This window comes from Gigantopelta aegis, chromosome 1 (assembly GCF_016097555.1).
Source record: "Gigantopelta aegis isolate Gae_Host chromosome 1, Gae_host_genome, whole genome shotgun sequence".
NCBI classification, from domain to species: Eukaryota; Metazoa; Mollusca; class Gastropoda; order Neomphalida; family Peltospiridae; genus Gigantopelta; species Gigantopelta aegis.
This window is the reverse complement of record NC_054699.1, coordinates 7,548,453-7,568,501: the sequence shown is the minus strand read 5'-3', so window position 1 is coordinate 7,568,501 and position 20,049 is coordinate 7,548,453. Positions and strand designations below refer to the sequence as shown.

The 20,049-nt window shown below is 36.6% G+C and overlaps 3 protein-coding genes across 4 annotated transcripts in view; 1 reads left to right on the top strand and 2 right to left on the bottom strand.

The window, feature by feature from the left end:
• Positions 1-3,373: 3,373 nt before the first annotated feature.
• LOC121369927 (growth hormone secretagogue receptor type 1-like) lies at positions 3,374-4,312 on the bottom strand. The gene has a single exon (XM_041495013.1). The coding sequence runs from the start codon at positions 4,310-4,312 to the stop codon at positions 3,374-3,376; it is 939 nt and encodes a 312-aa protein (XP_041350947.1).
• Positions 4,313-11,716: 7,404 nt separating this feature from the next.
• Positions 11,717-16,013, top strand: LOC121387424 (serine-enriched protein-like). The gene is made up of 4 exons (XM_041518572.1): positions 11,717-11,883; positions 13,167-13,420; positions 14,172-14,329; positions 15,206-16,013. The coding sequence occupies exons 1-4, from the start codon at positions 11,804-11,806 to the stop codon at positions 15,239-15,241; spliced, it is 528 nt and encodes a 175-aa protein (XP_041374506.1). The 5' UTR covers positions 11,717-11,803; the 3' UTR covers positions 15,242-16,013.
• Positions 16,014-16,734: 721 nt separating this feature from the next.
• Positions 16,735-20,049, bottom strand: part of LOC121370163 (glycerophosphoinositol inositolphosphodiesterase GDPD2-like) — a 54,794-nt gene continuing 51,479 nt past the window's right edge. For both annotated transcript variants that reach the window (XM_041495286.1, XM_041495280.1), the window contains exon 13: positions 16,735-19,232. In XM_041495286.1, coding sequence (XP_041351220.1) covers positions 18,959-19,232 — 274 coding nt within the window. In that variant the 3' untranslated portion in view covers positions 16,735-18,958. The remainder of the gene's footprint in view (positions 19,233-20,049) is intronic.

Sequence of the window (20,049 nt, the reverse complement as noted above, 5' to 3'; positions counted from 1 at the left end):
TAATTATAATTATTAAAAAATATGTGAACAAAACTTGTTTAAGTATTTTGTCATTCACTGTTAACTTAACATCACTGGAATCATCACCAGTAGTAAACATTCAATAATATCGACCTTTTTAACGTCATAACTACAGTGGAACAATTTGTTTCTATTATATATATACTTTGTGTTTGTTATTAATTTATTTCTTTTCTGTAATAAACATACTGTTATCCTTTAATCAGATCTTATGCATACTTTTGTTTTTTGTTATTATATATAGTCTGTGCTAATGGTTTGAACCTTAGTTGATATAAAATCGAAAATAATAAAAATCAAATCTCCACACAATCTTGTCACTGGAACGAATCTCGGATAATCCAGGTTCATGTTCCACAGCTCACTTAATTTGCTAGTTAGGATCACGAATTGATGCAATTTTAGGTCATCTTGACACGTCAAATCGAAGTTGACAGACGCTCACCATATTGATAATAAAATAAACCCCAAAACACCGGAAGTCTTGAAATATTTTAGCTAAATCATAAATGAAGTGTCTATTTGCACAAGGAGCATGTACAGTATTTAGATGAGTTCCTTTTTTGCAGCATGAGGTAATCTTGATCTTCAAATCCAAAATGGCCGTTGATCACTGTATTTAAAATGAGCGACACTTTGGAGGGTTAGAACTAATCGGAACCTCTTTACACCAACGGGGAGCAAACTCGTTTTTGTGGGATCGTTTTTACAATCTTAAATGAAATATAGATGGCGTGGCAGCTGTATTGCAACAGTAAATACCACAATATATTTCAACGCTATGTTATTCAGTACGCTAAAACTGCAAATTGAATTAAATTCATAATGTACGATTGGTTATGACTGATACCTAGTCCATTTCACAAATTTAAACTTCATTTGTCATAACTATACGAATTCGTGTGTGTGGTGGAGGGGGGTGGGGGGGAAGACAAAACGCAGGTTCCGATATACTGTCAACCATCTATGTACTGGATGTTCCACAAGGTTCTTGTGAGTATTGAGCAAATGTTTCAAATGACACGTTTTCCACTGACCAAGTTCCAGCTAAGATTAAAAGAAAAAAAAGGTGTGGCAAAGGAATGGCAGATTTGAATGAAGGAGGTAATTGTCGTGCATGCAGTGTTATTCAGGAGAGTTGCTGTCTGGTGGGAGGTCCATTGTTCGTTTGTTCTTCTGTTGATACCACATTTTAGCCTGGGTTTCTGCAAAACTTGAGCTCTTCGTGTCACCTTGCACAAATTTTCATGGAAATAATCACACTAGTTGTCATCATCACACTATAATATACAGGGTTCGTAGCGGTCCTTTAAATTCCTTGACAGTTTTTTTAATTTGAAAACGATTTTTAGGTCTTTGAAAGTCTTTGAATTGTAATAAAAGTCTTTAAATTCTCACAAATCATCGCCAAAGCAATGATGATATTTTTACAGCTGCATGCACTTGATGATGATGATAACTAGTTCAACGTGCCCATATACCACTAGGGTTTCGAACACGCCCATCCCGAGTCCGACCTCCGATAAGATCGCTGGCCTGACTCGGGATGGAGGGGGGGGGGGGGGGGGGGGGGGGGGGGGGTGAAAATGGGCAGAATTTTGAAAATAGCAATTAGTAAAAAAGTTAATAGATTAAATAAAAAAATAAAATGGTTACAAGCCAAAAATAAAAAAGAATTGACTGCTTCGGCCGAATATTTATATAATTGGTGCATTTTAGAAGGACAGTCCAAAATTAAATAAGAGAAAGAAGAGAGGATCGGACTATTTAATATATTTAAAAAAAAAAAAAAAAAAAAAGTAATTTCGACATAAAATTTTGAACGCAGATCTAAAAGTTTAAAGTCCAATCGATATGTCCACGCGAGTGGCCTCGTTAAGGCCGTTTGAGTGCACAACTTAAAGGGAGGAGATGGGTTGTACTTGGTATTTTCCAGTTACAAGGTTTAATCTGCCATGATGCATGTAAAGAAGCTCAATTTTCTGCTATGGACAGCAACGTAAACGAACCGATTTAATATTTTTATCGCATTCTAGTTTCTTTGACCGCTGTGTAAAAGTCTTTGAATGTCTTTGAAAATGGCAGGTAAAAGTCTTTGAATTTGTTTGGTCTTTACGCCTATGGTATATGTCATGACTGGATCTGATAATAACCGTCATATCTCTGGTCATGGTAAAAGGGATATATATATATATATATATATATATATATATATATATATATATATATATATACAACTGCATATATGTATAAACAACAACACCCATATATGACAAAAACATGCAATCATTGATATGTCAAAAATGGTGACAACAACACCCACAGAAAACATGAACATCTAGCTCTTTGTCCTAGATATCACGTGAGTAGCTATCTCCACTGAAAACATGAACATCATTAACATCTCTGTCATGAACTGTGTGTATGGTGACGTGAGTAGCTCATACGTTGCAAAAACCGAATAAGAAAGAAACAACAAAGCTTCCACTAAAAAGCGATTCTTTCAAACTAGTTACCTCATCTTCATCACGTTCTGCCATTCACTTTCTCACAAACCCCTCTTCGTTCCAAATGTTGGTCCTAGCTGGAGCTTAGCCACTGGAACGTCTTTAAATGCCACGCTGTTCACTACACTTGCCTATCCGATGAACATCAGTACACAAACGGTGATATATGCTGATAGCTATGCATCATTATCTGATCTGTTTTGCGAGACAGTCTAGGTTTCTGTTTATAATATATCATACAAACCTGTCATGCTGATTTACGATTATAAATTTAAATTATCAAAGAAGTATTACAACACAAATGTTGACTTAACAAAGTTTAACACATACCAATAAAATATTACATTTTGTCTTGTCATAATAATTGTGCAAAAACAGACGTAACATTTATAATGTGAATATCTGACAAAAGTAGAGGAGTAGAGGACCTTTAAAATTTTGAATTAATGGACGTTCCAATGAAAACTGGCCACCCAATTGTCGGATGTCATTGCTATTGCAAACGAGGTTGTTATAACCTCAACCCTTGATAAAGGTTTGGGCTTATTAATTGCCAATCGGAATACATCCAGTTATGCTAAATCAGTTAAATGTATATAGTTTTTCTTTTCATATCCTTTTCACATCCTTTTCACAACTACAGATGTCGGCTCCCACCCTGAGCGACTTTAATGACTCGATGGATTGCTGTAAGGTGACTACATTAACTTCTCTCTCTCTTTAAACACTAACCCACTATCATGGACAGCCAACCCAGATGGCTGGGGATATGTGTCCAGGACAGCGTGCTTGAATCTATGTTGGATACAATCACGAAATGAAGTAGAAATGAAATGTCCTGGAGATCACAAATGTGTGTCAGCGGTGACAGTGGGTACGGAAACTACCGAACTTGTATCACACGTGACAGTGGATACGGAAACTACCGATCTCGGCTCACTGTTAGCTTTTGTAATATTCACAAACTTACACAGAAATATCCTGCTCACCTCTTTCCTGAACCTTTTACCTCCTACGAAATAAAATATAAAGTTAACGGCGTGATTTGTGTACATTAAATTGCTCACTAGTCTTTCAACCATGTTGAAGGTTGCCTTTTCTTGTCCATCTGGCTTCCACGAATACCTGCCGATTACCAACCACAAAGCCACGGGTCCCGTCAGTATCATAAACCCGACAGAGACCAGTACGGACATGACCACAAGCTGTTTCTGCACATCCCGCTGAGGACGTCCAAACACTTGGAGTTGACCCCTCTGTTTCTGCTGTCGTCTGACATTGCAAATTATGAGAAAATTCAGAACGAACAGAACCAGTATTGGAAAGAAACTGTACACCGTCGAGTCGATCCAGACGTATATTTCGGTGACGAAATATCTACTGCCTTCATTCCTGAACTCGCACGTCGTGTTTTCGTATACCTCCAGTTTTCGGGTGAAAATGTGGAGAACGTTCAGGAGAATGGAAAACGAACCTATCGCCAGGATGCACTGGGCGGTTCTGCGCTTCGTTATCAGTAGTCTCGATCTGAGGGGGAAACGAATCACGATGTACCTCTCCGTTGTCATGGCAACAAGGGTCATGACGTTGAAATGAATGGCGGTGTAGAAGACGAAGAACAACAGACATCCCGCGCCAGTTATAAACATGGGTCGCACGATCTGGTCTATGTAATCCATGAACGAAAACAGCAGGATAATAATGTCGAGAACAGCCAGTGTGGAGAAGTACAGGCTGGTTGTCGTGGTTCGAAACGAAGACGATATTATCACCACGAAGGACATGACGTTCCCGAAAATCCCAAAGCAGACGACTGTGGGTCTGTAGTAATGCGTTAAAATGAACGCAAATATGTGTTCGTTAACAGTTGAGTTTGTACTACCAGTGTATTCCATAATAGCATCTAGTGATTCAGAACTAACGTAAACATATGCTGGTTAACAGTTGAGTTTGTACCAGTGTATTCCATAATCTTATTTAGTTTGTCAAAATGAACGCAAAGATGAGTTCGTTAACTGTTGAATTTGTACTAGTGCATTCCATAATCTTATTTAGTCTGTCAAAATGAACGCAAAGATATGTTCGTTAACAGTCGAGTTTCTGCCAGTGTATTCCATAATACTTAGTACGTCAGACAGAACGTAGAAGTGGTGCTAGTTAACAGTTGAATTTGAGTCTTCTACAATATTCAATGTGTCAGATTGAACGTAAACACGTGTTGACTTTGTACCAGTGTATTCCATAATATTTAGTGCGTCAGATTGAACGTAAACACATGTGTTGAGTTTGTACCAGTGTATTCCATAATATTTAGTGCGTCAGATTGAATGTAGAACACGTGCTAGTTAACAGTTGAATTTGTGTCTTCTATAATATTCAATGTGCGTCAGAATCAACGTACACGCACGTGCGTTAAGGACTGAATTTATACCAGCGTCTTCTAAAAATAAATGAGTGCGTCAGAATGAATGTTAATACATATGCATTCTATAATATTATTATTTTCAGTGTGGGATTAACATACATGTAAGCATGTATTAGTTGAGAATTGAATTTGTACCGGTGTATTCCATAACAATATTTAGCGCATCTAGAATGAACGCTACACTTTCGTTAAAAGTTGATTTTGTACCAGTGTTTTCAGAACTACTTAGCGCGTCTGAATGGACGTCATACGTATTCGATAACACTAAACGAGCGAGTTTTAACGACTCATTGGGTAGGTGTAAGGCCACTACACCCTTCTGTTTATCCTGCAATCTCTCTCTCTCTCTCTCTCTCTCTCTCTCTCTCTCTCTCTCTCTCTCTCTCTCTCTCTCTCTCTCTCTCTCTCTCTCTCTCTCTCTCTCTCTCTCTCTCTCTCTCTCTAACCACTAACAATTAACAACTAACCGTCTGTCCTGGACAGACAGCCCAGATAGCAGAGGTATGCGCCGAGGATAACTTGCTTGAACCTTAATTGGATATAAGCACGAAAATAAGTTGAAATGAAATGAAATAACCATATGTTAGGCACCAAATGGCTCTTGTTTAAAAATATGCCGAGGCGTCGCTAAGTACACATTCATTTCATTTCATATCCGTAATAATGAGTAAATCTGTTCCATAAGACCGGGAATTTTCGTGCTGGGGTGTCGTTAAACATTCATTCGGTCATTAACTCCATAATACCGATTTTGTACTAGTGTATTCCATATTACTTTGTGCTTCAGAGCCAATTGTTTGGTACTAATTTATATTGTGAGGAATTAAAAGTCTTCTGCAATGTTTTTGTGTCTTAATACATGTCATTTTAAAAATATTATTATTGTTTATGTGTCTGAATATTTGAAAATCTGTAATAATTTTGCATCTATGACTTCGTTAAAACCCGTTTGTAAAATTCTAAGTGTCAGCACTTAAAGATCCTAAAGTGTTTTTGAATCAATCAGTACTTTAATAAAAGTTTTAAAGTTGCTGAACACGTAGAACACATCTGAGTACTTGAAACATTCCGATCACCTCTTATATTATACTGCATTAACCGAATTCCTATTTTCCTCACAATAGTTTCAGCAATAGAAAACGCCTCTCGAACCGTCACAGATAACCGTCACAGATAACCGTCACAGATAATTCAATGTAACGAATAACTCGACATCCGTTGAGACGCAGATAACTCAAATGTAACGTATAACTCCACCTTCAGCCAAAGGAAAGGATTTGGATCCAAGGATCTTCAGAGAGCAAGTCCAATGCTTTACAAACCACGATGGTCAAGGTATTTCAGCAGCAACACTGCGCAAAGTCCAATTAACTCTCCACTAACGCTATTTACATATAAATACATGCATATAGCATCCATTAGTGAATACAAGTTGATCCTTAGATGAATGATTATTGGTATCGGTTCTGTGTATATAGCTGTATGTATGTACACATTTATCTCTATGCCTACAAATTGCGGAATAAATTTAGGGAACCCTCTTTTGTCGTACACGTGTTAAACTATAATTATTATTTACAATGTTTAGACCACATTCTTCGTAAATTCGGCTATATGGTTTTGGTAAAGATACTTTAGCACAGATGACCTTTGGGTGAGCCTTAGCGTTTCATTTAACGTATATGTTGGGGTTGGGGTGGGTGTGGGGGGAGAAGAGAGATCAAAGTTAAAACGTTATGGAATATATGAAATGTGAGCGGGAGTAAATTAAGTGAGTGAATTATATACTCTTCAAAAAAAGTAGGGGAACCTGAAATATTAATGTTAATATCAACTATTAGACCGAATATACGTTTTGATCACAGACATCCTAGGAAAGAACGTTCAGGTCTGTTTATCAACACACCGAAACACATTCCATAGTTTGCACATGCATCACACAGTTGCCCCGTACACGTGCGTGGTGTGTCTTTCTCGATTTTGACAATTTCCAGTTGTTGTTAGTCATTTTTATTGTTTCAATTTGCGATTTACTGATAAAAAACACGTCAACTTTCAAATTTCACTTCTGACCCCAATCGTCCTTGGAGATCTTTGGTGGTCATAAAACCTACTGTAATACTGAACTACCGGTTGTAATATTTGCCCAATTGATTCACTATTATTATATAACCATTCCCCACAGCTAATACACCTTACAATTTTGGCAATTGTAAATTCTTATTAGAGTTTCCCTACTTTTTTGAAGAGTATATATAACTGTACTTTGAGTGCCTTGTGACATAGCGCGAAACAGAGAAAGAGAGGGAGATTGTGTGTCACAGAGAGAAATGGGGGGGGGGGGGGGGAGAGAGAGAGAGAGAGAGAGAGAGAGAGAGAGAGAGAGAGAGAGAGAGAGAGAGAGAGAGAGAGAGAGAGAGAGAGAGAGAGAGAGACAACGAGAGAGAGACAGAGTCAGAGTGATAGCGATGGACACACAGAAATAGAAGGAGATATTTTCCAATATGCAAACTGATTCCAAATGAAGAACACAAGTTAATGTTAATTAATCTACTTCCGGGTCCTGAAGAATGAAATAGAATAGAATAGATGTTTAACGACACACCAGCACAAAAAATATATCGGATTTTGAGTGTCAAACTATGGTGGTCCTAATGAAATGCACTTCATTAAGCTGATTATGGAGTGGAATGTTTGTCTAACAACCAAACCTCAGCACATTTTAAGCAACGGCTATTCGTGTGTCGAACATTTGGCTCTCTCGACATTTGGGAGCGGGACGTAGCCCAGTGGTACAGCGCTCGCTCGATGCGCGGTCGGTGTGGGATTGATCCCCGTCGGTGGGTCTATTGGGCTGTTTCTTGTTCCAGCCAGTGCACCACGACTGGTATATCAAAAGCCGTGGTATGTACTACCCTGTCTGTGGGATGGTGCATATAAAAGATCCCTTGCTGCTAATCGGAAAGAGTTGCCCATGAAGTGGCGACAGCGGGTTTCTTTTCTCAATATCTGTGTGATCCTTAACCATATGTCTGATGCCATATAACCATATATAAAATGTGTTGAGTGCGTCGTTAAATAAAACAGGTCTTTCTTTCTCTCGACATTTGCTCAAGAAAGAATGGAAATCCGCTTCTATCGCATATGCTACTCCTAACAACTTAGCAGTAAGGCATCTTTTATATTCACTTTCCCTTACCATGACCTTTGATCTACCAGTCCTGAAGCACAGGTTGGGACGGGGGAAATCTGATTCCATCGAGGAGTATCGATCCTGTAACCTATTGCTCCTCAGGCGAGCACTCTGGTACAAGGTCTACATTCTGTCGCTGAAAACCAATTAAACACATTTGCTGTACAAATACACTATAATCAATGTGTAAGTTATCGGTTTTGTTCAGTTCTGCCACGGAACGTTAAAAGGTTATTTTGGTTGAAGTAAATATTTATCTTCAGTTTAGCTAAATGGCTTAGTAATAATTGGAACTGTGGAATAGGTACAGTATAGTGTTTTATTTGTACCCCAGGGATCAGATCACAGAGTAAAGGGAGTGGGTGGCATCTCAGTGTGGGGGATTCCATGGCTGATACCATCCCCATCCGGATGTTTCATTTTCATTTTAACCTGACTTCTGTGCTTATATCCAATTAAGACTATATTTCAAAATTACCATATGTTTGACATCCAATAGCCAATGATTAATAAATCAATGTGCTCCAGTGGTGTCGTTAAACAAATTAACTCTTTTCAGAGATACTTGTTCCAAATGGCTAAGAAGGTGATAATCACGAAGGCCCACGGAACAATAACATGTGGGTAATAACACCGGCCACGGTGGTGTCGTCGTTAAGTCATCGGACATACGACTGGTAGGTACAGGGTTCGCAGCCCGGTACCAGCTCCCACCCAGAGCGAGTTTTAACGACTCAATGGGTAGGTGTAAGACCACTACATCCTCAATTAACAACTAACCCACTGTCCTGGACAGACAACCCAGATAGCTGCGGTGTGTGCCCAGGACAGTGTGCTTGGACCTTAATTGGATATAAAAACAAAAAAAATTTGAAGAAAAAAAAAAATGATAATAACAACGTAATAAACACACTCGCGCGATGATCGCACGAAATCGATAAAAAATTGTTTCAGAATGTGTTATTTATCTCGCTTTTGCTCGGGGAATAACAAACTCGTTTCGTCCTATCCTAGAGCTCATTTAATAAATTAAATAACTCTCTTTTCTTCTTCCCATTAAGACAACCGAAACGTTGTCATTAGTGTTGGAACTACCAATATTTATTCCGGTAAATGACGAACGAAACAGAGAGAGAGAGAGAGAGAGAGAGAGAGAGAGAGAGAGAGAGAGAGAGAGAGAGAGAGAGAGAGAGAGAGAGAGAGAGAGAGAGAGAGAGAGAGAGAGAGAGAGAGAGACTGAATGGATGTTTATCGACACCCCAGCATCCCAGAGATGATGATGATGACGATGATAAATGGTCAGATGCACTGGAAAATGGATGGTATAGCCATGGGTCATTTTAGCGTGCATCCATAAAAAAAACCCTGTTCAAGCACGCCTGTCGTGGACAGAAGCCTTGACTTCGCCAAGTGAGTTTTGACAAGACAAGGGAAATGAATGGATATAAGCTTAAGTATACTTTAGAAATGTATGGCATGACTGTTAACCAATTAATGTTTACGGATCACCGGTTTATATAACACAAGTATTCGCTCTGCTCCACGGAGATGCGTGGTGTCCCATCTGACATATTTACAGGTGTAATCTCATTACAAAGAAACCGTTTACCTTTCAACAATAATTAGCAGTTAATTTGAGAAAATGAAAGTCCGCGTGAACTGTGTTCCAGTCTATTACCTGCGCATGGCACGACGCGCGGACCAATCGCCCCATGTCACTGGCGGGAAATTGCAATGCTGTCGTCTGCGATTTTTGATTATGTCACAGATGACGGAGATTGGCGGAGCACACAGAGCTACTAATTATACCAACATATAAAATACGCAGACTACTAAAGAAGTTCTTCATAAACATCTATCTGTATACATATACAGTACGTTTTATGTTACTATTAAATTTATACAATATTTAATTAATTTGTACGGACGGGAACATGGAAGATATATCTGCGTCTACTGTTTGCCTCGTCGATGTCAGCGACAGACGGACGGACACATATGATGATTGGAATGTAGTAGAGAGTGATTATGATTCAGATGGTACGTTTATCCTTTTTTAACAAAATAAGTACAAGCAAATTCGGGTTTATGTCTCAGAGTTTACCTTAATAGCACATATAATTATATGTAGCCAATATAGTAAGAAGTAAAATCACGATTTTCGCTCCTTGACATGGTCTTTGTTAGCAGACGCTTGGCCCAGATGGAACGTGCTTGAATCTTTTCAGGACAGTGGCAAGTTTAAATGTGTTTCTGTATTCGTAATATCAGGAATATCTGTATTATGTTTCCAGATATTGTGTATCTAAATCATGCCATGATTTACAAAACGAAAACAGATTAAAGGGACATTCCTGAGTTTGCTACATTGTAAGATGTTTCCGAATAATAAAATATCTCTAGATTAAATTTACATATTAAATCTATTTTGTTGTTTACAATATCAGTGTCTGTATATTTAATGTGTTTCTGGTCGTCTTAATATTTGTAAGAAGCCAAAACTGGATTTTGTCTTCAAATAATTCCGTACGTACAAAAAATATATATTTTTGGAAATAAAATGAAATTTAACCTAGTACAAATATTAGAACGATCAGAAACACGTTTAATATACAGCCACTAATATATTATGCAGAAAAATATATTAGATATGTAATTACAATCGTTAAAAAGTCTCTGTTAGTCGATAACATTTAAAAAATTGCAGCAAACTCAAGAATGTCCCTTTAACAGGCCAATGTTTATAATTAGTGTTTATAGTCAAGACAAGACAAGTTGTAGATGAATATAATTGTATTTTAGTATGTTCATATTATGGTTTGGAAATATTTCATATCGGAATATTTTATAGTAAATACTTGAAGAGAAAAAATATTATTTATTGATTTCAAACCAAAATATGAAGTGTATTAAAGAATAGCCTTGTTTCTAAAGAGAAATTGAATATGTATTGTAAAGTGGCGCACGATTCATTTGTTTTAAAAGTAGTTATCTTGGTCATGTGGCTCCAATAACTGAATAATATATTGTCTTGTCTTGTTAATCAAAACTACAAGTAGCGAATTCTGTTCATCACATCTGGAAAGTTTAGTTCTTTTTTATATATAGAATACTGCATGAGTGGTCGTTATATACCATTTATCTCACGAGTTGTTTTAAATCAAAACATTTAAAGAGCGAAAGATAATTGGAATATATATATATATGTTGTCATTTTGTATGAAAGTAATTCCTAAAAAGTACCTTTCAAAATGGCAAGTTACTAACAGTTAATGCCAACTGTTAAGAGAAATACTGTTAAAATATTGATGTGAACTTTTATTTCTTTTCTGAAGTAGTAAATTTAAAGTGCTAGCACATTTTAAAATATATACTAAAAAAGTGATATTGTGTCTTTAAATCGTACACCGGTTCTACCCATCAATATTTACATGTAATTACTCATGAATAATTCATTTTGTTTTTCCAGATTCGTCTTCAGGCTACAACACGTCACGTGATTTTAACTCATCTGCCTCAGACACAGACTGGGACAGTGACACGGACGTGAGATCGACGGACGCGGACAGTTAAGGGGATATCGCGGAAGAGTCAAACATATTTCAGAATGCCAGCTCCCTGTGCCATACTTTCGAGTACATCTTATGTGTTCCAGAAATGTGTGACGTCACATTTCTGGTAGGAAAAGACAAAACACCCGTTTATGGATTGAAATCTGTTATAGCAGCAAGAAGCAGGTAGGCATAGCTATTTCTACTAGGCTATCGTCTGTTCATGATTAGTTTCAGTCTGTAAATACACTTTTGTTATAACGGTAGCTAAGGTTTGTTTTGTTGAATGGCATCAGAAGAGTTCATCGATTTATTAATCATAATCATTGGCTATTAAAGGCATACTGTCACAGATTTAAGCACCATATTTTTCAAAAACTAAATAATAAATCAAAATTACATTAATTTTTACAGACCAAACCTAGCTATTGCATTACTTTGACTACACCATGATGGAGTGAAATCCATGTCAACCCTCTCAGCAATGTTAATTTTTGAATTATGGACCATTGCCATAATTCAATTATTGTTACAAAATATCATTAATAAGTGGATTATGGTGGTTACGTAGATGGTTGAATAAAGTACATTAAGGGACAAATCAGATATGTATATTTTTAAGTAATACTTTGTTAGGCCATGTACTAGGTCAGTGGTCTGTGACAATATGCCTTTAAATGTCAAGCATTTGGTATTTTGAAATGTAATCTTAGAAGAAACCCTCACATTTAGTAATTTTTGATATGTAGTTTTAGAGGAAACCCTCACATTTAGTAATTTTTGATATGTAGTTTTAGAGGAAACCCTCACATTTAGTAATTTTCGATATGTAGTTTTAGAGGAATCTCTCACATTTGGTAATTTTCGATATGTAGTTTTAGAGGAAACCCTCACATTTAGTAATTTTCGATATGTAGTTTTAGAGGAATCTCTCACATTTAGTAATTTTCGATATGTAGGTTTAGAGGAATCTCTCACATTTAGTAATTTTTGATATGTAGTTTTAGAGGAATCTCTCACATTTAGTAATTTTCGATATGTAGTTTTAGAGGAATCTCTCACATTTAGTAATTTTCGATATGTAGTTTTAGAGGAAACCCTCACATTTAGTAATTTTTGACACGTAGTTTTAGAGGAAACTGACATTTAGTAATTTTCGACATGTAGCCTTAGAGGAGACCCTCTACATTTTTCCATTATTAGCAACAAATGATAAGTAACATACTGAATGCAAAAGTAATATTGTAAGTAAAACAAGAACATGTATGTAAGCCTAAATGCATTTTGTAACATACAGGACGATAATTCCGTCTGATTTCCAGTAGTGTTTGTGTCTATAAAACATTATCAAAATCTTGTGAACATTTTATGCCAATTTTGATAGTCCATTTACGGAATTTATTTTATCGCAATAAATTATATTATGCATTATAGTATTCTTAATTATGTTCTACGTGCATTGTTTGCAGTGTTCTTTGCGACTTAATTCTCAATCGCCAGCGACAATACTACACTGGGAAATCATCTTCTAGTCGTGCCAGCAAAATGTGGAAATTTTTGCGGTTTGACAAAAAGAAGAAACCCGCCAAGGCGAAGATAGGGCGTATGAGCACATCGACAAAACTTGAGATTCCTGTCAGCCATTTTGATGAGAACGTCTTCAGAAAACTCGTCTTCTTTCTTCATCTCGGTCACGTGACTGTCACCCAGGACACTTTGATAGGTTGGTTTTATTTTCCTTGTAGTGTGTGGATATTCACTGGGTTTTTTGAAGTGCAACAATTATTTCTTTAAGAAAAGAAAGATATTTTCTAAATATATCATAATATTAGTTTTATTCGCTTAAATAATTAAAAAAAATATATATTGCTATTTGTTGACAATATCCATTTATTTGTACGGATTTTGCTTGTTTTATTTAATGCCACAACATCGTCTTTCATCAATACAAAACACAACTATAACACAACAAAACCAAGAACCACCCACCAAAAAACCCCCAAAAACAAAAAAAAACCGAAACCTAATAAAACCCCCAAAACAATTAAGCTTTTCTTGAAAATGTGATGTTATGAAAGTTTATTAAAGTCTCTGTCATACCTAGCGACGGGACATAGTCCAGTGGTAAAGCGCTCTCTTGATGCGCGGTCGGTCTGGGATCGATCCCCGTCGGTGGGCCCATTGACCTATTTTTCATTCCTGCCAATGTACCACGACTGGTATATCAAAGGTCGTGGTATGTTCTCCCCTGTCTGTAGGATGGTGCATATAAAATATCCCTTGCTGCTAATGGAAAGATGTAGCAGACTATATGTCAAAATTACCGAATGTATAGCCGATGATTAATAAATCAATGTACTCTAGTGGTGTCGTTAAATAGAACACACTTTAACTATCATACCGGCCTTCCTTTTCAAGAATCATTTTAATATTCTGCTATAATATTATGTATTACGTATTTCATTCTTTTCCAGGTTTGTTGTGTGCAGCTTCCGAGTTTAAGGTCGCTGATCTGAGTAGAGCATGCTGGGAATTCCTAGACCGATCACTGTCTCTTGGTCACCTCACTGGAATTGTTCAACCAGCGGAGCAATACAGAAAACACCCAGCATACCAGTCTATAACTGAGAAGGTAAATATTATATGTTTAACTGTAGTCTGTTTGATTGAATTCCATGATGTGCCAAGAGTTGTATGTCAAGGACAGCGGTAAGTATTTTTCTGCCGTGGTATGTACTGTCCTGCTTATGGAAAAGTGCTTATACAAGATCCATTGCAGCTGTTAAAATTTAGTTACTAGTAGTCTGTATGATGACAGCGACTTCTCTTTCTCTTTCTCTCGACCATTACCAAAATGAACACGTTAGATACCAGTTAACCGTCTGCCTATTTAAAAATGTGACCAGTTAGTAGGACAATAATCTGCGGGGTCCTCATCAAAGGATTGAATCCCCGCGGTCTGACCAACTGAACTGACCCACGACTGGTATATCAAAGTCCGTCGTCTGTGAAAAACTGCATATAAAAGATCCCTCACTGCTAATGGAAATATGTAGCAAGCTTCCTTTGAAGACTATGTGTCAAAATTACCAAATGTTTGACATCCAGTAGCTGTTGTTTAGTTAATCAATCTGCTCTAGTGGTGTTGTTAACAAAACAAACTTCTTTTTTGTTTTTGTGTGTGCGTGCGTGCGTGTGTGTGTGTGTGTGTGTGTGTGTGTGTGAAATTAATGCTCACTTCCACTCTGACGTACATATCTTCATTGAATATATCTGATACTAGCACATCTCATTTCAAATTCAGGTGCTGTGCTTACAAACATTTAAAGTCTTTCCTCGATAACTGAATAAACCTTGTCATAATACATAGCATGCAGCTAAAGACTGAACACTTTTCTCTAAACTTGCAACTGGACTTTAAAATTTCTTAACCACGAACCCAAGTGACTCTTCGTCATAAACAGCCATCATGATACACTTATAATAACTATATTTTATTTATTTTCAGGTCCAATCGTCTGAAAGATCTCAAAAGAGCACGTGAATGAAAGAAGAAAACATGATCATTGTGATTAATTAGAAAAATAAGAAAATACTCACTGGAGCAGAACAGATTGTTGATTCTGGTTTGACTGTCACCAACAGGTATTCAACTGTCGAATGTCCGAGAATTCCAGTGGACTGTCGCAATATTTGTGAGATGTTAAGAGTTATCTGTTTAAAAACGGTTTGCTAATATAATCTATCATACAGGTAAAAATAACAACCCCGGTTTAGTGCTATTGTTATTGTGTTGTTGAAAATGTAAAATAAAATGCTATTATATCTGAATAAATATTTTAAGCTGTAATTTTGGCTTTTGTGGTTTATGTCCTATCTGTGGGAAAATGCGTATACAAATCAATTGCTATTAATAAAACAAAAATGTAGTGTCGTTTCTCTGAAAACAATGTCAGAATGATCAAATGTCTGACATCCAGTAGCGCGGTGTGAAGTGACAATCCTCATAATACATTGGTTCAGACGGAAAATGACGAAATGGACTGACAGATGGTTCAAATGTGGTTGCATAGCCTATCACATGGTATAGTCCCTAAACAGGTCCCACTTTCTGTCTGGCAGTATCAGGAAGATACACCCCACGCTTTCCCCTGTCATTGTGCTCAATAAGCGGGAAATGCCGTATTTGAACACCTTACATTCAATATTGTCCAAAGGGAGCATACTCTCGAACCCCCTTGAAGCCCTAATAGATCTGGCCTCGGTGGTGTCATAGTTAAGCCATCGGACATAAGGCTGGTAGGTACAGGGTTCACAGCCTGGTACCGGCTCCCACCCAGAGCGAGTTTTAACGACTCAATGGGTAGGTGTAAGACCACTACACCCTCTTTTTCTCTCCTTAACCACTAACCACTAACCCATTGTCCTGAACAAACACCCCAGATAGCCGAGGTGTGTGCCCAGGACAGCGTGTTTGAATCTTAATTAGACATAGGCCTAAGCATGAAAATAAGTTGGAAGAAAAAGGTCTAGGCCTTGCGACAGTTATAACTTTATTATATATTATTTTTCATCTTTTACGATCCCCTCCAAACCTCCCCCAAAGTTGCATTGGCATTCCACCCCATGTCACACACACCCCCCCCCCCCCCCCCCCCCCCCCTGGATTTTCTGGATCCGCAACTGCTACGGCGCGCGCCCAGAAACAACTCGGATAGGCCCAAGTTGAGTCAGCCGTTTTTCGCTAAACGTTTACCAACTATTTTGACTGATACCTGAAGTCGTCATTAGGTTAAATGTGTAGCATAAAAAACCCACACAAAAACCAGTCTTACAAGCGTTAGCGACAAGCGGCTAACTGAACGTACCCCATGCTTGTCACAAAGATCGGGGAACTAACCAACAGTGGCAGCCGATCGAAATCGAAGAATGTCGCGCCAAAGAAACAACATTGACTCGATGGTCCGTTCCAACCCATTAAACCTCATAGCTATGCTTAAAGGGAAATTCTTGAGTTTGCTGCAGCAATACACGAGAAGTGTTTTGGTTTATTTATTATATGAATAATTTAACCATTGCAAAACATGACGAAATCAATCAATTTACATGTACAATTAATTATATAATAATAATAATAATAATAATAATAATAATATTAATAATAATAATTATAATAATAATGTGTAATCATCATAATAAAAAAGACTATACATGTACAGTCATACTAATTGTAATAATGATGCTAACACTACTACTAATATAAATGTACAATAATAATATATTTAAATGATATTAATATAGTGGACAACAACAGAAACGCACATGTTTTAATGTATTTTTACTATTCAACTAATTCAGACTGTCAAAATGGGTGTAAAATGTTCAAAATACATTGGTAAATTTAATATGCACATACTTTAATATGCACATAATTTAATATGCACATAATTTATATGCACATACTTTAATACGATTCAAAGTAAATTATATTTTAAACATTAAAAAACCCCTAAATTAATATCAATAAAATTTAGCTTAGATTTACGGGGACTATCTGAAAAACTGACCCGTAATGAATGTGGAATTGACTTGCACAAATGTATACTATCAGAATAATATATTAAATCGTTTATGTACATTAATAATATTAACAGTGACAACTTATATATTAGTGGCTTAAATATGATTTGTACATGATTCCAATCTATTATCATTAGATTGAATACTATCTGTACTTTGATCATGCATTCATACATCCATTCCTCGTCCCACCGGGGCGGGACCTAGCTCAGTCGTAAAAACGTTCGCTTGATGCGCGATCAGTCTGGGATCGATTCCTGTAAGTGGGCCCATTGGGCTATTTTTCGCTCCAGCCAGTGCACCGCGACTGGTATATCAAAGGCCGTATGTATGTGTTATCCTGTCTATGCACGGGGGTTTTGGTCCTACAACAAAAGTTAAAAAATAAAGTCATGAATCTGCTTTTGTTCCCCATACCCCCACCACCTCTATATAATGTCCCCCGCAACTCCAGATATCGTCGCAACGGGCCTGAGACATAGCACAGTGTACGCCGAGGTGACGTTAAACAGAAATTTAATCATTAATTCATTCGTTCGTTCGTTTGTCCCTTCATTAATTCGTTAGGTGTTTTTCTTTTATTCAATCAATCAACTCATTCATTCAACTAGTACTGTAGTCTTTGGCTAATACTGCAGTGATTTACCCAACTAAATTAGATAAAGTTGACATCTATAATTTTTGTCAAGAAATACAATAAAAAAGAATGAAATAAAAAATAAAAAATGAAGAAACAAATCCCCTCCAAAACAAAAACAAAATCCCACAACATTCTGTTAAATAGCAGAAGGACACCATAAACTTATATTTTAAACCCTAATCATTCTAGTCTGGGTGTGGTTAACAAGACCTCTATCACAGGTTTGCTTATATTCAGTGGCATATGACATTGTCATCACACAAACTGGCCGACCATATCATCGCGTGCCTAGGCCCACCAAAGATTCAAGTACGCCTATCCTGGAATCACCCTCTGAGGTACGCTGTGATCTGTTCAGTATTCATCTTCATAACGTCTTGTATCGTTTAATAAATGGATAATAACATATCATTATAACAGTTTATATCATTTAAATAATGGATGATAACAGATCATTACAAAATCTTATATCGTTTAATGAATGGATCATAACAGATCATATCACTTAATGAATGGATCATAGCCGATCATATTATTTAATGAATGGATCATAACAGATCATATCACTTAATGAATGGATCACAACCGATCAATATAAAATCTTATATCGCTTAATGAATGAATCATAGCAGATCATTATGAAATCTTAAATCTTTTAAATAATGGATGATAACCGATCATTATAAAATCTTATATAGTTTAATGAATGATCGTAACAGATCATTACAAAATATTATACCGTTTTATGAATGGATCAGAACAGATAATATCATTTAATGAATGGATCATAACCGATCATTATAAACTCTCATATTGTTTAAAGAATAGGCCATAATATATTATAAAATCTTATATCGTTTAATGAATGGATCATAACATGTTATAAAATCTTCTATTGTTTAGTGAATTGACCATAGCTTATCACTATAAAATCGATCATGCTGAAGGGTGTGTGCCCAGGCTAGCACGCCTGAATCTTGATTGGATATAAACACGGAAATTAAATTAAACCAGGACAGATATGGAACAAAATATCCCATATCATTCCATATCGTATTTGTTATCTGGATAGCAACTGTTGCTATGGAAGCCTGGTCCATAGCTACTATAATTCATATTGGACATTGGATACGAAGATGGCTGACTAATTATGTCACAAGTCTGTCGAGGTATGTGATTGGTTCTTTCGGAATTAGACTCGCTTCCGTCGTACAACAGTTTCTCTTTCGAGTTCGTAGATTTCCTTTTATAGTGTTTACTAGTTTCATCAAAGCACGGCATGTCGGAACCACAAGATATTCCATGCATGCGAATTCTGAAAAAGAGAGAGAAAAATAATTTTTATCCTGCAATCTGTCTCTACTTTTATATTTCTGTGACCGAAAATATACATTTGTTTCTTGTTATATATTGCCATTTATATATGGAAACAAATGTATATTTTCGGTCACAGACAACCCCCCCCCCCCCCCCCCCAAAACAAAAAAAACAACAACCTTTTTTGGACGGAACTACTTTTACACTAGTTATGATCAGCAAAGGACTGTTAATATTGCTCAAAGTTACTTATTACTAATTGATAGTTTTGATTTTTAAAAACTGTTTTGAAGACAATTTTTATTTTAGAACTAAGAAATAAATTTTTATTATTTACGAACTATTTTGTTTTGGTGTATAGATTGTAGGCGTTCAGCACGTGTGGACGTTGTACTCCTGAATGTTTACGTGTTACGTAGGATTACAGGATAAAGAAAATAACCGGTAACTGTCTTAAGACATCGGCTTTATCGTACCCCAGGTTGAACGGCGAATGTCTTTAGGCAGAGCTTTGCGGCATTCAACATTCTAACATATGCAGGATAATTACCGATATCATAAGACAGTAACCAGTTATTCTCTCTATGTTGAAGAAATCGAAGTGTGAGAGCCACAAGTGATTTTGTCCAAAATCATGGTTTAAAAAACAAAGAAACATGTTTTAATGGGTTTTTTTTTTTTAAATTGAGGAGAAAACAATCCCGACAAGAGAGCAGTTTATTATTGTTATTATTATTATTATTATTATTATACGTCACTCCTGATAATTTTATCTATAGGCAACCTTCCCCAATTTCTACTGGTCGACTTGTTTG

Excerpts from the sequence above, each read along its gene's own strand:
- LOC121369927 (XM_041495013.1), bottom strand. The coding sequence starts at position 4,312 with ATGTCCTTCGTGGTGATAATATCGTCTTCGTTTCGAACCACGACAACC.
- LOC121387424 (XM_041518572.1), top strand. The coding sequence starts at position 11,804 with ATGTGTGACGTCACATTTCTGGTAGGAAAAGACAAAACACCCGTTTAT. Across the intron at positions 11,884-13,166 it reads GTTATAGCAGCAAGAAGCAG|TGTTCTTTGCGACTTAATTC; the intron begins GTAGGCATAGCT and ends CATTGTTTGCAG. Across the intron at positions 14,330-15,205 it reads ACCAGTCTATAACTGAGAAG|GTCCAATCGTCTGAAAGATC; the intron begins GTAAATATTATA and ends ATTTATTTTCAG.